Source organism: Manis javanica, chromosome 13 (genome assembly GCF_040802235.1).
Source record: "Manis javanica isolate MJ-LG chromosome 13, MJ_LKY, whole genome shotgun sequence".
Taxonomy (NCBI): Eukaryota; Metazoa; Chordata; class Mammalia; order Pholidota; family Manidae; genus Manis; species Manis javanica.
Genome location: NC_133168.1, coordinates 54,323,201 through 54,338,520, shown reverse-complemented (window position 1 = coordinate 54,338,520; position 15,320 = coordinate 54,323,201). Strand labels below are relative to the sequence as shown.

Below are 15,320 nucleotides of genomic sequence, written 5' to 3'. Positions count from 1 at the left end.
TAAGTGTTAAAACTGAATAATGTGGATACCCTACTAATTTGGGATTCATAGGATTTGAACATAGGTAAAGCCACCTTTACATCATGAGAAAGGACTTGTCTGCTCCAGGTAGTGATTCAGTAACACAGTAGGAAAGATGGCAGGGACAGTGTTTAACCTACGTAAGACAGACTTTCAGAGGACATCACAGCATCCGTTTTACATGAACAGACTATTAAAATCATGTTTGGTAAGACCTGCGCATAGCAATATGTTGTTACTCATTTGTCAAGGTCACAACAAGTAATTAAAAGTAATATTGACTTAACAGTAATGCATAATTCAGTCTTACTTCTCTCCCTTCAACCTCTAGAGGAAGTTCAAATTCTGATTAGGGCCATTATGTTGGGTTTTTATTTTGATGAGTAGTTTTAATCTAGTAGTTTAACAGTTTCGTGTATGTATATATATTTATGGTAAGATGCTAGTCTGGCCACAAAGAGAAGTAATACTTACACCATGTAAAGAATAAAGTATCTTACCTTTAATTTGATTGTTCTGTTTGGAATTTGTTTCATAAGTCTGGAAAAGAACTAAAGAAATTTGATTATAATTGATGCTTTCTGAGTTAGATTTTGGTGGTTTTCTTTGCTTCTTGCTCTAATTGGGTTGAGGGCAGGTAGACAATTCTGCACTGAATTAGTCTTTGAAACAGAATTTTCCATGTGTTTGTACTTTTTCCCCCAAATACATGTTAACTGACTTAAATCATCTTCACTGGTAGAGAAAATCAAGGTGTTACTGGTTCTTTTGTTGTGCTGTGAAATTGGGTCATTACTACTGCATCCACCTTTCACCACTAAGTCTTCATGTTTATTTCTTGTTTTCACTTATAAGCCTGATTGAAAGCTATACACCTAGCAATAATACCACATTAATTGTGGTCCAGAAAAAGCACAATGTCCTCTTGAAATCTTTATGGTAGAAAAAGCAATACTTGTTTAAAGATATTCACTGCCAAATCTTGCTGAAAAATTATCATGCAGAAATCTGATTGTGAAGGAGGAAATCTAAAAAGGCAAAACAAGCTTCCGCAGAGATAAGACTGGAAAAGCAGTAGTTACTCAGACAAGTTAAGACTGAAAGAGAAGGTTGTACTCCTTTTCTTTCATTTCATTTTGTTTTTTTCTGAGTTTTTTTTAATTTAAACAATTAAGTAGATAGGGTATAGCTTTCATTTATATATAATTCAAAACTTTAACCTAGTAACAATTTATATTTCCAATGTGAATTTTAAATAGATCCTTTCCATAACTTGTGATTACCCCCAAAAAATCATTTGTAGTCTATGTTATAGAAATACTGGGTTGATTTATACAGCTGACCCTTGAACAGCTCCGGGACTAGGGGGCACTGACCCTTCATATAAGTAAAAAATCCGCACAGAGCTTTTGACTCCTCAGAAATTTAACTACTAATAGCCTACTATTGACCAGAAGCTTTACCAGTAACATAAACAATTACCACAGACTTTTATGTTATACATATATTGTATACTGTATTCTAACAATAAAGTAAGCTGGAGGAAAGAAAATATTTTTTCAAATTTTCGCAGATCTCCAAAATCTTTTCAAATATATTGATTGAAAAAAACCACATGTAATTGGACTCACACAGTTTAAATCCATGTTGTTAAAGGGTCAATTGTACTGTCTCAATATCAAACACCAGTTTCCCAGAGTATACTTTCACATGGAGTTAACATTCAAATTCTAGAGGGACCACCTAACACTCAATATGAACTGGCACCACTGCAGCTGCTTATTAATGTAGTTTCCTCACTGAAGTGCCATTAATAAAACAGATACCCTGAACACATTTTGTAGAAGATCTAAAGAGCTTTCAGACTCAAAGTTTATATGTAGTTCAATGAGTATCACTATGCAAATATAGAATGTATTGAAAGTTTATGAAGGAAAGGTGCAGTGTTAGAAGGTAAATTTAGAACTTAAGTAATATACCATATTGTATTACTAGATTAATTTAGTCTGACTCCCAGCTGACTATTTGCCACACACCTGAAAGCTGGCTTATTGATGAAGAGTGCCTAAGTGATCTGAAGACCTGTTTCTTTGGTGTTCCATAGGGTGAATACATTATGCGATAGACATTTATGTTCAGAACAGCACACTCGTCCCTCCTTCAGCAAGTTGTTGGGTTTTCAGCATGTGAATGTTGCACGTGTTGTCTTCTGTAATTTTTTACTTACCGTTTGTTTTTCTTCTTTCACAGCAGTCAGTCACTAAGGACAAGTCCCAGGATTTCAGACAGGGCTCAGAGTCTATGACACAGTAAGCAACTTTTTCTCCTAAATAAATGGCAGTGATATTTATTGTGATATATATGTTTATAGGGATACTAGGTTTTTTTAAAGGACAATTTCTCCATTTCCCTCCTCAGAACACCATACTTTAAATTAAATTTTAGACAATTGACTTTTAAAAGAGTTAAGCTAGTTAAAGGAGAATATTTTAATGATTGGACTTTGTGGATATGTATTACAAAGTTATAAGAAATAATATTAAATACAATTTTTAAATGACACTAAAATTTTGTTTTTGTGGATCCATTTTGTTATTTATTTTGGTTTTAGTAACATTTTGAAATGACATTAACTGAAAACAACTAGCTGATATGGTTTATATATATATATATGAGATATATGTGGTTTATATATATATATATATATATATATATATATAAAATGAAGCTTTAAAGAAAAAAAGGTAATACCCAGAATATTATCATTGTATATTTTCTTCAAATTCCTGATGTGTTTGAGCAATTTACTTTGAGGTATTTGCTTGCACACATGCACATACACATAATCCCTGCTGCATTTCCTTCAGGAAAGTACTTTTTCAAGTTAACCCTGCCATACATTTTGACATTTTTGAAGAATAATATGTCCCTTCCAGTTCAAAAATTCTGATTCAGATGACAGTCTAATTTACAGGAATTATCAAATAAAATCATGCATTATTTCACAAGATAATATTTCATTCTACAGATAATAGACAAACAATTTTTAAGTGGTATTTAAAAGAGTCAGAGAATGATGACCTATAAGATACCTTAGAAATTCTATATTCCCTTTATTTTATAGTCAGGAAAACTAAGAGGAAAGGCCTTGTGCAAATTTCAAGTGCACACATTTATGTCAGCACTTGAATGAAGACCTGAGTCTCCTCATTCCCAGACTACTGGAATGTTGTTTGTTTTTTAAACTATATCAGTGTTGTCAGTCTCCTTGGTTAGATACCATTTTGTTAGAAGTTTAAAAATCTTTCTTTTTGAGAGAGAAAATCTGTTGATGATTATATAACTATATACAGCCCTGGATTGCTTTAGAGCACAGTCACTCACATATCATATTTGATTCTCATCAAATATGATGAGGAACAGTATTCTGACTCCTCTTACATATGAACAAACAAGGTCTGAGATGCTGTGACTGGTGTCTGTCACTGTAGGTAATAAGTGGCAGACCCAGTACCAGAACACAGGTCCTCCGTTCCTAATCTGTTCTTTCCATGCTTTCCCTTTGCTTGTCACATGATACACACACACATCCCAGGTCTTTTTGTTATATCTGCTGGGTAAGTTTTCAGTTCTAATCTCTGAACAATTGAAATTTTACGTAATAATTGATAATACAGTTACTGACCTACAGAGTTCATACTCAATGACAAGATTATACATATAAAAAAAGCAGACTGGAACAATGAGGGCAAACTAGCAATAACCAAAATATGACCACATTTAATATATGAAAAATGCTCTCAGTGTCTTTGAGCATATTTTATAAACATTTTCAGAACTTTTTGATATGTTAATGGGAAACTCTCTATTCTGACTGTATCAGATGCCTATTTTCAGGTGATAGATCCATGCCATGCTGTCCCGATTAAAGTACAAAAAAGCCTATCAAAACATCCTAGCTTCTAAAGTCTGTCAGGGTAGCTTGGCTTCTCCTTTTGAACATAAAGCATTTAAGAAGCTTCTGAAAATAATTTTTCATAAGTTTAGATAATGTCTAAATACTCAAGTTCATCTAAAGCCTTTGGGCTTTCCCTGTACTCATAATTTCTTAGAAGTAAGGATGAATTAAGATACTTTGTCATGACTTGAAAACTGTAGGTGAGTTGAAGGTGGAAATACTGTAGCCCATTATGTACAAAGAAGTCATTTCTTTATTTCTTTAATTTGCCTCAATGAGTCCATTGTACCCAAGTAAATGGACAGAGGCTAATTGTTTTGTTTCATTGCAGCCTTACCATTCAGTTTGCAACATCTGCTTATTAGTGGTTGACCAAAATATATAAATGAGCCACACAGAACTGCCTCTTACCACTTTCCACTTGAATTTCTTGTCTCATTTATTCTTCTTTACTTTTTTTAGAAATGTCAGTCACTTCTGTGCAAACAATTTTTATACATTTTAGTAAAGCTACACTCTCTTAAGATGTCAGAAGAACCTTCTATAAGTTAACAAAGATGTATTTCCTTGAAAGTCTTAAACTACCCCAAGACCCTGTGAGTCTATCTGCTGCCTAAATCAAAATTTGTAATGAATTTATATTCTATAAATGTGTTATAATCCATAGTAAGTAGTAATAGTGTTCCCAAATTACTAACACATTTTATCTTGAGTTTGTTGAGGTTTTTTTTAATCTAGAATATTTTGTTAATATTAATAGCTTTGGTCAGAGAGAAGTTAATCCAGGTGGTGTATCATCTTAAAGTCATTTATGAAAACGCAAATGTGAACAGAATGAATGAATGAAATCTCTTCTTCCATAGAGTTAATTCTAAGTATCCTATCACTCACTCTTCTACTATATGTTTTTTCCACCTTCATAATAATCCTGTTCCAGACCCCTTCAGTTTTTTCTTCTCTTCATGAGGAGATAGTTTACCTTTTTTCCCTAAAATACCATTAACTTTAAACTTTTTTTTAAGTTCTTACTTTGATTATTCATTTTTTAGCCTTTTCCTCCCCCTCCCCCACAACTTTCTTAAATCAAAGGCATACCAATTTGTTTCAGTGTCAGGTGTGTGACATCATAATGTTCTTTATATATTCTAAATATGTTCTTTATCAAATACATGATTTGCAGATATTTTCTTCCTGTCTTGTTTTGCCTTTTCCTTAACAGTACCTTTCAAAGAGCAAACTTTTTATTTTTGATTAAGTTCATCAATTTTTTTCTTTTATGAATCATGCTTTAGTGTAGTATCTGAGAAACTTTTGCCCAATGTCACAAAGGTTGTCTCTTATGTTTCCTTGTAAAATTTTTATAATTTCACGTTTTATATTTAAGTCTATGATCTGTTTTGTATTAATTTTTGTAAATGGTATGAGGTGTGGATCAGAGGATTTTGTTTGGTTTGCTTTGCAATTGGATGTCCAGTTGTTCTATAACCATTTGTTGAAAAACCAGTCCTGTTTCAATTGAATGGCCTTTGCACCTTTGTTGAAAATCAGTAGTCAGAACATGGCATGGTTCTGTTTCTGGACTTTCTGTTCTGATCCATTGATCTTCTCTGTCTTTACACCAGTAACATACCCTTGATTCCTGTAGTTTTATGATATTTCTTGGAATCAAGTATTAATGGTCCCCTGACTTTATCTCTTTTTAAAGTTGGTTTGAGCTATTCAAGGTCCTTTGTATGTCCACAGGAATTTTAGAATAAGCTTGTCAGCTTCTACAACAAAGCTTGCTGGAATTCCAGTTGTGGGTTGCCTTGAATCCACAGATAAGTTTGGGGAGAATTGACATGTTAAGAACACTCCATCATATGACTCATTAACATAATATATTTCTCCAGTTATTTAGGTCTCCTTTAATTTTTTTCACACTGGTTTTTAGTATTCAGTGTGTAAGTCCTACCCTTCCTTCCTCCCTCCCTCTTCCTTCACATATTTATATGATTGATTCCTGCACATTTTGTATGTAAATGATATTGTCTTTCAATTTACATTTATTTCTAATTTATAGACGTACTGCTGATTGCTGTATGTTGATCTTGTATCATGCCACCTTACTAAACTCTCATTAGCTTTAATAGCTTTTTAGTGGATTTCATCAGATTTTCTACATAGACAGTCATGCAAACAAAAATCAGTTTAATTTCTTCCTTCCCAATCTGGATGCCTTTTATCCTTTTTCTTTGCTTTACTTTGCTTTGCTTTGCTTTATTTGCTTTTTTCTTTTCTTTCTCTTTATTTCTTTTCTTTTTTCCTTACTTTCTTCCTTTGTTCCTGCCTTCCTTCCTTCCTCCCTCCATCCATCCCTCCCTTCCCCTACCTACCTTCCCTCCCTTCCCTTCCTTCTTTTTTTTTTTTTTGCCTAATCATTGCACTGCCTAGAACCTCCAGTACATTGTTGAATAGAAGTGATGATAGCAGATAAATCTTATCTTCTTCCTGATCTTACGAGAAATGAGTGGAAAGCATTCAATATGACATTATCATATGTTTTTTTTAAATAAATGCCCTTTATCAGATAGTTTCCTTTATTTCCTACTTTGCTAAGAGTTTGTATCAGTAGTGGATGTTGAGTTTTTGTCAAATGCTTTTACTGCATCTATTAAGAGAATAAAATAATTTTTTTAATTTGTTAATATGGTAAATTACATTGATTTTCAGATGTTAAACCAATCTTTCATTCTTAAGATAAAGCCCAATTAATCATGGTGTGTTATCCTTTTTATAAACTGATAGACTTGATTTGCTCAAGTTTTATTTAGAATGTCCTACATTTTGTTCATGAGGAATATAGGTCTATAGTTTTCTTGTAATGTCTAGTCTGGTTTTGGTATCAGGGTAGGCTGGCTTCATGGAATGACTTGGGAAGAATTCCCACTTAAGTTTTTTGGAAGAGTCTGTGTAGATTTGGTATTCCACTTCCTTCTGTAATTTCTTTTTCTTTATTGATAATCTCTGTTACGTGTGATGTTGTTCTCATACTTTCCTTTAGTCCTTTAGACATGATTTCCTTTAGTTCTTTTTAGTGGATTTTAAGTCTTTGGCTAGAAAGTCCAATGTCTGGACTTCCTAAAGAACAGTTTCTCGTTATTGCTTTTGCCTGTGTGTATGGGCTGTACTTTCTTATTTCTTTGGATGTCTTATGATCTTTTGTTGACAGATGGACACTTTAAATGATGTACTGCAACAACTCTGGGAATCAGATTCTTACATCTCCCCAGGGTTTGTAGTTCTTGCTACTTACTATAGTTATTTGTCAAGCGACTTCTGTGAACAAGTTCTGTAATTATAATGTTTGGCCACTGAAGTTTCTGCTCAGTTAGATTAGCAATCAGCTGTAATTGGACAGATTTCCTTAAACATCTAGAACCGATAAGTTTCCCAGTCTTGCTTAGGGACTCTGTGTGTATATGTTGTGCATACCTTCAGCTGCTCTCTGCCTTCACTTCCTGTTTGCACCCTGTTAAGGTGAGCCAGAGGTCTTACGGCCTTCTCAGGTCTTGCCAATACATGCAAATAGCCCTAAACAGGCGTGAATCCTGGACTCCACAAACTAGGTCAGAGCCCATCAAAAATCCCTGTGGATATCCTATTCCCCCAGCTTTTGCTTTTCAGCTTGTTAGTGAGTCTGTTGTTTGCTTACTGTTATCTACCATGAGGCAGCCACAAAGTTAATTATAATTGATTTCAATAAGCCTTCCAGGGAAAAGGTAAGCTCTGAGACTGGTCCAATGCAGACAGCTTTTGTAAGAGATGTCTTCCAGGGAACCACCAAACAGGTCAAATAATAATTGTTTGGGAATGAGGCTTTGAAAGAGCTCCAGCCCTCTTCTTCTCCCTCCAGTAGCTGCCAGGTTGCTTGCTGGCTTTCACCATAAATGCAGACTGCCCCCACAGAGCTGGACTGTGAGGGATGGGATGAGGCCAAGTGAAAATGCCAAGATTTTCTTACGCTTTTCTTACCAAGAGTCAACAAGTTACCAAGTTTCTTGAATAAACATTTTCCAGTTGCTACAAGCTTTGGCTAATTTCCAGAATTCTGAAAAAGTAGATTCTAACCATTTTTGCTAGTTTTCTCATAGCTTATTTGGAAAAGAGAATTTTCATAAGCCCCTTACTCCACTGTTTTCACTGATGTCATTCTTTGTTTTCAAATGTTGGGTAGACTTGCCAGTAAAGCTATCTGGGCCTGCCCTTTTCTTTTTTTGGAGGATTTTTAACTACAAATTCTATTTATTTAATAGAAATAGTGCTATTTGGGTTATCTAGTTTTGTATAAGCTTTGTTAGCTTATGCCTTTCAAGGAATTTGTCCATTTCATCTACATGGTTGAATTCATTGACTTTCAATTTACTTGTTTATAATATCCTCCCATTATAACTTTTTCATACTAATAGAATCTCTAATTCTGATTCCTGGTGTTGATTTATTTCTTTTCTTTTTTCCCCAGTCTGGCTAATGGTTTATCAATTTTACTGATCTTATTAAAGAACCAGCTTTTTGTCTCATTGATTTCCTTTATTCTCTGTCTTCTATTTTATTGATTTCCACTCTGATCTTTATTTCTACTTATTTTTGCTTTAACCTGTACTTCTTTTCTAGTTTTTAAAATGGAAACTGTGGTTAATTGACACCTTTCTTCTCTCCTAAAGTAAACTTCTAATGCCATCATTTCCCACCTAAATACTACTTTACTAGCATTCCATGAATTTTGATATGTCGTGGTTTCATTTTCATTCCATTCAAAACACTTTTTTAATTTTCCTTTGGATTTCTTTATCCTATGGGTTATTTAGAAGTGTGTCAGTTCATTTTTAATGTTTAGGGATTTTTCCAGAGATCTTTCTGTTAGTGATTTCTAATGTAATTCCATTGTGGTCAGAGAACATACTTTAGATTATCTGAATTTAATTTATTGAAAATTGTTTTGTGATCCTTCATATATCTCTTGGTGAAGATTTTGAGTGCCCTTGAAAAGAATGTGTATTATGCCCTTGTCTACTGAGCATTCTTTTATAAATAAGTTAGATCACATAGGCTAATAGTGTTGTTTATGTCTTGTGTTGTTCAGTGATTTTCTTTCTACTTGTTCTATCAGTTATTGAGAGTTGGGTATTGAAATCTCCATCTAATACTGTAGGTTTGTTTTTTCCTTCTTGAAGTTCTGACAGGTTTTGTGTCATGTATTTTGAAGCTCTCTATAAAGTTCCTATGTATTTATGATATGTCCTCTTGAAGGACTGACACCCTTATTAAATGATATTCTTTTTTTCTGTTCATGTTCTTTGTTCTGTACTTTGCTTCATACTAACAGTCACTCCAACTTTCTGTTAATATAGAATGTTGTTTTTTCATACTTTAAATATAAAGATACAAATAGATTAAAATTTAAAGTGTGTTTCTTTATAGAAACAGCATATAGCTGAGTTTATGCTTTTTATATCCAGTATGACCATCTGTTTTTTAATTAGGGTAATTTACATTTAATATGTTTGAGTTTTAGTCTAGCATACTACTTTTTATTTTCAATTTATAATTCTTTGTTTTCTTCTTTCATCTTTTTTCTGCTTTCTTTTAGAGTACTTTTTATCTACTTTATCCTATTTGTTAGCTAATTATAACTTTTTGTACTGTTTAAGTAATTTCTTTAAGGTTTATAATTACAAATCCTTATCACACAGTATATCTTCAAGAACTTTAAGATAGTATACTTCTACTTCTTTGCTCCTAACCTTCACGTTTCTGTACTTATACATTTTTTTAGTTCTATGTTATAAACCCCTCACTAGATTTTTGTTATTTTTGCTGAAACTGTAATCCTTTGAAGAGATTGAATAATAGGAAAATCTTACATATTTGCCCATTTTTTAATCAATTCAAATGTTTTTCATTACTTTGTGTAGCTCTATATTTCCACTTGATATTTCCTTTCTGCCTAAAGGACTCCCTTTATCATTTCTCGTAGTGTTGGCTAGCTAAAAATGAATGCCTTCACTTTTTACATGTCTGAAAATGGTCGAGTTCACCTCTGTTTCTGAACACTATTTTCATTTGGTATACAATTTGGTATGAAAAGATTTGCTTTTTTTTTCTTTCTGTACTTCAAAGATGTTGCTCCACTGTTTTCTCACTTGTAATTTTTCCAACAAGAAATAGGCTACTGTGCTTATCTGTGTTGTGGACATAGCATATTTTCTGTTACTCTGGCTACTTTAAAAATTTATCTTTATCACCGATTTTGAGCAATTTGCTTATGATGTGCCTTGTAATTTTCTTCATGTTTCTTCTGGGGGTTGATTGAGCTTGGAGTTATATGATTATAGTTTTCATCAGAGTTGGAACAGTTGGGGCCAATTTTTCTTCTGCTTTTTGTGTGTATCCATTTCTCTCCTGTTCTTTTGAGAATTCCAGTTACATGTATTAGGCCATATGAGGGTGTCCCACAGCTTACTGGTGATTTGTTTTGTTCTCTGTGTTTCATCTTGGATAGTTCTCTTGCTGTGTCTTCAAATTATCTAATCTCTGTGATGTCTAATCTGCCTTTAACCCCATCCAGTATATTTTTCACCTCAAACATTTTAATTTCAGTTCTAGATATTCAGTTCGGTATCTTCTAGATACAGGCATAGCTCATTTTATTTCACTTCTCTTTATCACACTTTGCAGGTATTGGACTTTTTGCAAATTGAAGGTTTGTGGCAACACTTCATAGACCAAGTTTGTTGACACCATTTTTCCAATATGCTCACTTCATATCTCTGTGTTACATTTTGTTCACTTCATATCTCTTTTTCACATTTTGGTAATTTTCCCAGTATTTCAAACTTTTTCATTATTAGTATATTTGCTATAGTGATCTGTGATCACTCATCTTTGGTGTTACTGTTGTACTTATTTTCCAGTGCCTTGAGCTGTGCCCATATAAGATAGATGGTGAACTTAATCAATAACTGTGTGTGTTCTGACTGTTCCAGTAACTGACAGTTCTCCATCTCCCTCTCCTCAGGCCTCGCTCTTCCCTAAGACACAATATTGAAAAAAGGCCAATTAACAACCTTTTAATGGCCTCTAAGTGTTCAAGTGAAAGGAAGAGTCAGATGTCTCTCACTGTAAATCAAAAGCTCTAAATGATTAAGCCTAGTGAAGAAGGTGTATCCCAAGCCAAGATAGGCCAAAAGCTGTATCTCTTGTGCCAAGCAGTAAGCCAAGTTCTTGAAGGCAATTAAAAGTGCTGCTCCAATGAACACAGGAATGATAAGAAAGCAAAACAGCCTTATAGCTGATATGAAGAAAGTTTTAGTGGTCTGAATAGAAGATTAAACTAGCCACAACATTCCCTTAGGCCAAAGCCTAATCCAGAGCAAGGTCCTAACTCTCTTCAGTCTTATGAAAGCTGAGAGAGGGGAGGAAGCTGCAGAAGAAGAGTTTGAAGCTAGCAAAGGGTGGTTCATGAGGGTTAAGGAAAGAAGCTGTCTTCATAACAGAAGAGCACAAGACAAAGCAGCAAGTGATACAGAATCTGAAGCAAGTTCTCCAGAGATCTAGCTAAGATCATTAATGAAGGTGGCTACACTAAACAACAGCTTTTCAATGTAGTTGAAACAGCCTTCTATTGGAAGAAGATGCCATCTAGAACTTTCATAGCTACTGAGAAGTCAGTGTCTTCAAAGCTTCAAGGACAGGCCAACTCTTGTTAGGAATTAATGCAGTTGGTAGCTTTAAGTTGAAGCCAATAATCATTTGCTGTTCTGAAAATCCTAGGGCCCTTAAGAATTCTGCTAAATCTACTCTCCCTGTGCTCTGTAAATGGAACAACATAGCTTGGATTGACAACATGGGTTAACTGAATATTTTAAGCCCATTGTTGAGACTTACTGCAGAGAAAAAAAAAATTACATTCAAAATATTACTGCTCACTGACAATGCACCTGATCACCCAAGAGCTCTGATGAAGATGGACAAGATTCATGTTTTTTTCATGTCTGCTAGCAGAACATCCATTCTGCAGGCTTGGGTCAAACAGTAATTTCAACTTTCAAGTCTTGCTATTTAACAAATACATTTTATAAAACTATAACTGCCATAGATAGTGATTCCTCTGATGGATCTGGGCAGAGTAAATTGAAAACCTTCTGGAAAGGATTCAGCATTCTAGATGCCATTAAGAACATTTGTGATTCATGGAAAAAGGTCAAAACATCAACATTAACAAGTTTGAAAGAAATTGATTCCAACCCTCATGGATGACATTGAGGGCTCAGAAGTGGAGGAAGTTAACTATAGATGTGGTGGAGGAAACAGCATGAGAATTAGAATTAGAAGTGGAGTCTGAAGCTGTGACTTAATTGCTGCATCTCATGATAAAACTTGAATGGATAAGGAGTTCCTTCTCATGGATGAATAAAGACTGATTTCTTGAGATGGAATATACTCCTGGTGAAGGTGCTGTGAAGAGTGAAATGAAAGAAAGGATTTCAAATATTCCATAAACTTAGTTGATAAAGCAATGGCAGAGTTTAAGAACACTGACTCCAATTTTGAAAGAAGTTCTGCTGTGGATAAAATGCTGTCAAACAACATCGCATGCTATAGAGAAATCATGAAAGGAAGAGTCAGTCGATGTGGCAAAGTCATTGTTACATTATTTTAAGAAAGTGCCACAGCCACCCCAGTTTTCAGGAAACACAACCCTGATAAGTCAGCAGGCAACATCAAGGCAAGACCCTCCAGCAGCAAAAAGAAAGCCCAAGTGATGGTTAGAATATTTTAGCAATAAAGTATTTTAATTAAGGTATGTACTTCATTTCTTTAGACATAATGTTATTGTGCACTTAATAGATTACAATATATTATAATATCAGTTTTATATTCACTGGGAAATCAAAAATTTCATTTGAACCTCTTTATTGTGATACCCACTTAGTCAGGGTGATCTGGACCCAGACCTGCAGTATCCCCAAGGAATGCCTGCATCTTCCATGCATGTACTTAACCTTGAACAGACAGAATATAGTTATAAAAACTATGTTAATGTCTTTGATAATTCAAACACATAAGTCAGTTCTCAATCCATTTCAATATTTTTGTCCTCGTCATGGGTTGTATTTTTCCTATTTCTTTGCATCCCTAGTAAATTTTTACTAAATGCCACACACTGAAAATTTTAACCTTTGGTTACTAGTTATTTTTGTACTGCTATAAATATTCTTATGCTCTGTTCTAGAATGTAGTTAAGCTACTTCAAATCAGTTTGATCTTTTCAGGTATTTGTTATGTGGGACCAGACCATGTTTAGTCTAGGGTTAGTTTTTCTTCACTACTGGTACAAATCCCTTCTCAGTACTATACCCAGGGCCCGCTGAGTTGTGAGATTTTTCCAGCCAGACTCATGGAAATGGGCACTGTTTCTGGCCTCTGGAACTTTGCTCGGCTGCATATACTTATCAGTACTCTGCTGAATACTTGAAAGTAATCTTTTGCAGATCTTCATATTCTCGCGGCATGACACTCTCCCCTCTCCGGCACTCTGTGACCTCTGGCCGCCTTGGTCTCCTCAGACTCCCAGCCCCCAGTCAGGGAGTCCTCCAGGCTCTCACGCATCTTTCATCCCCTCTTCTGTGGCCTGGAAACTCTCAAAGCAATAAGCTGGGCAATTAATAGGGCTCATCTCAGTTATTTTCCATTTCTTGGGTATCACTGTCCTTCATTGCCTATGATTCAGTATCTTGAAAATTGTTGTTTTATATGTTTTGTTCATTTTTTGGTTGTTACAGGCAAGTGGTAAATCTGGGCCCTGTTGCTCCATCTTGGCTGCAAGCAAAAGTTCAGATGTTGTGTTTTCAAGGTAGCTTTCTGTTAGGTGATATGTAGATTATGAGGGAGAAAAGGTAGAGAGGATCACACAGTCTAACTTTACTACAGTGGTCAGGGAAAGCCAAAGATGTTTTAGCATTTAAGTCTTAAAGACCTTGTAGAGACTGACTGAACCAAAAAAGGACCTAGATGTTAGAAGGATAGCACGGAAGCGTGGAAGTGCCTGAGGCTAACACGGTGCTCCAGGGCTGGAACGAAGGTCAGAAACTGGGGCCTTACAGGATACAGACTTTGGCTAGGTCCAGTGTGTGTGTGTGTGTTGCCCAACATAAATGCAGATTTCTGACTTCTTTTAAAAATAATCTGAAGTTCAGGACCCCAGCTCCACATTCTTCCTGGGCTATCCATCAGCTGGAGCTGACACAGTGGATTACCTCCTTAATGTATGTCATCCACTCTCTGGTTTGCTGTGGCTCAGTTGTAGGAAACCAGCTCGCTTCCCTCAGTCCTCTTACCACCCTAACCTCCACAGACACTGGAGTTTCTGCTTTAATGCTGGAGGGTAGGTTCCCTGGAAACAGACTGTAGATTATCAGGGCTTTGTTTCAGAGCTCTACATTTTCTTACTCATCATCATTCTCCTTTTTCTAAATGCACTTTATTTGTTCTTTCATCTTTGTAGTTTCTGATCTTTTCCTTCCCAGTCATCTAACTTTATTTTACTTACTTGCACATCTTCATATTAGTCTTCTCAAGGCTAACATACCACAGACTGAATGGCTTAACCAACAAAAATGTGTGTGTTCATGGTTCTTGAAGGTTGGACGATCAAGGTTAAGTTTCTAACAGGCTTGATTTCTGGTGAGGCTGCTGTTTCTGGCTTCACGTGGCCACCTTCTTGCTGTGTCTTCACATGGGCTTTCCTCTGTGCATGTATAGAGGGAAACCAGTGTGTCTTCCTCTTCTGATAAGGACAGAGGTCCTGTGAATTAGGACCTCACCCTTATGACCTCGTTTACCTTAATTACCTCCATAAACCCTATCATCAAATACAGTTACTCTGGGGTTTGGGGCTTGAACTGTGAATTTTGAGAGAACACAATTCAGTCCTTATCAGTCTCTATTTAGTCCTACTTAGGACCTGATTTTGAAATTCTTGCATCTTTTTTCAAACTCTATTCAGAGCTCTACATTTCCTTACTCTTCATCATTCTCATATCCAGTCTCCCACTGGATAACATAAAAAGAAGATACTGTCCTCCATTCTTTGAATTTCCCCTTATTTATCATTTTTTATTTTCTTTCTCCCAATAAAATTGGCACTACTATGCATTCATCCACTGAATATTCATTTTATATTTTACTACTACTATTAAAACATTTGGAAAGCTGCACTCCTCATCCCACAGGTCAGAATATCCCAGCTTTCTTACACATAAACTTCTATTACTCCTTTGTCATTAAAGAATCTGCTGTA

General features: G+C 35.1%; 1 protein-coding gene across 29 annotated transcripts in view; it reads left to right on the top strand.

The window, feature by feature from the left end:
- The window catches only part of AHI1 (Abelson helper integration site 1), a 218,430-nt gene that overhangs the window by 193,452 nt on the left and 9,658 nt on the right, over positions 1–15,320 (top strand). For 10 of the 29 annotated variants that reach the window (XR_012124248.1, XR_005054856.2, XR_005054858.2 and 7 more), the window contains 2 exons: positions 2,272–2,330; positions 11,037–12,821. Coding sequence is in view for 4 of the 29 variants with exons in the window: in XM_017670773.3 (XP_017526262.3) it covers positions 2,272–2,330 (59 nt within the window). In the remaining 25 variants the exon portion in view is untranslated. Of the gene's footprint in view, positions 1–2,271; positions 2,331–11,036; positions 12,822–15,320 lie in introns of those variants that run through there. The other 19 variants (XR_005054854.2, XR_012124259.1, XR_012124261.1 and 16 more) reach the window with 6 other exon arrangements.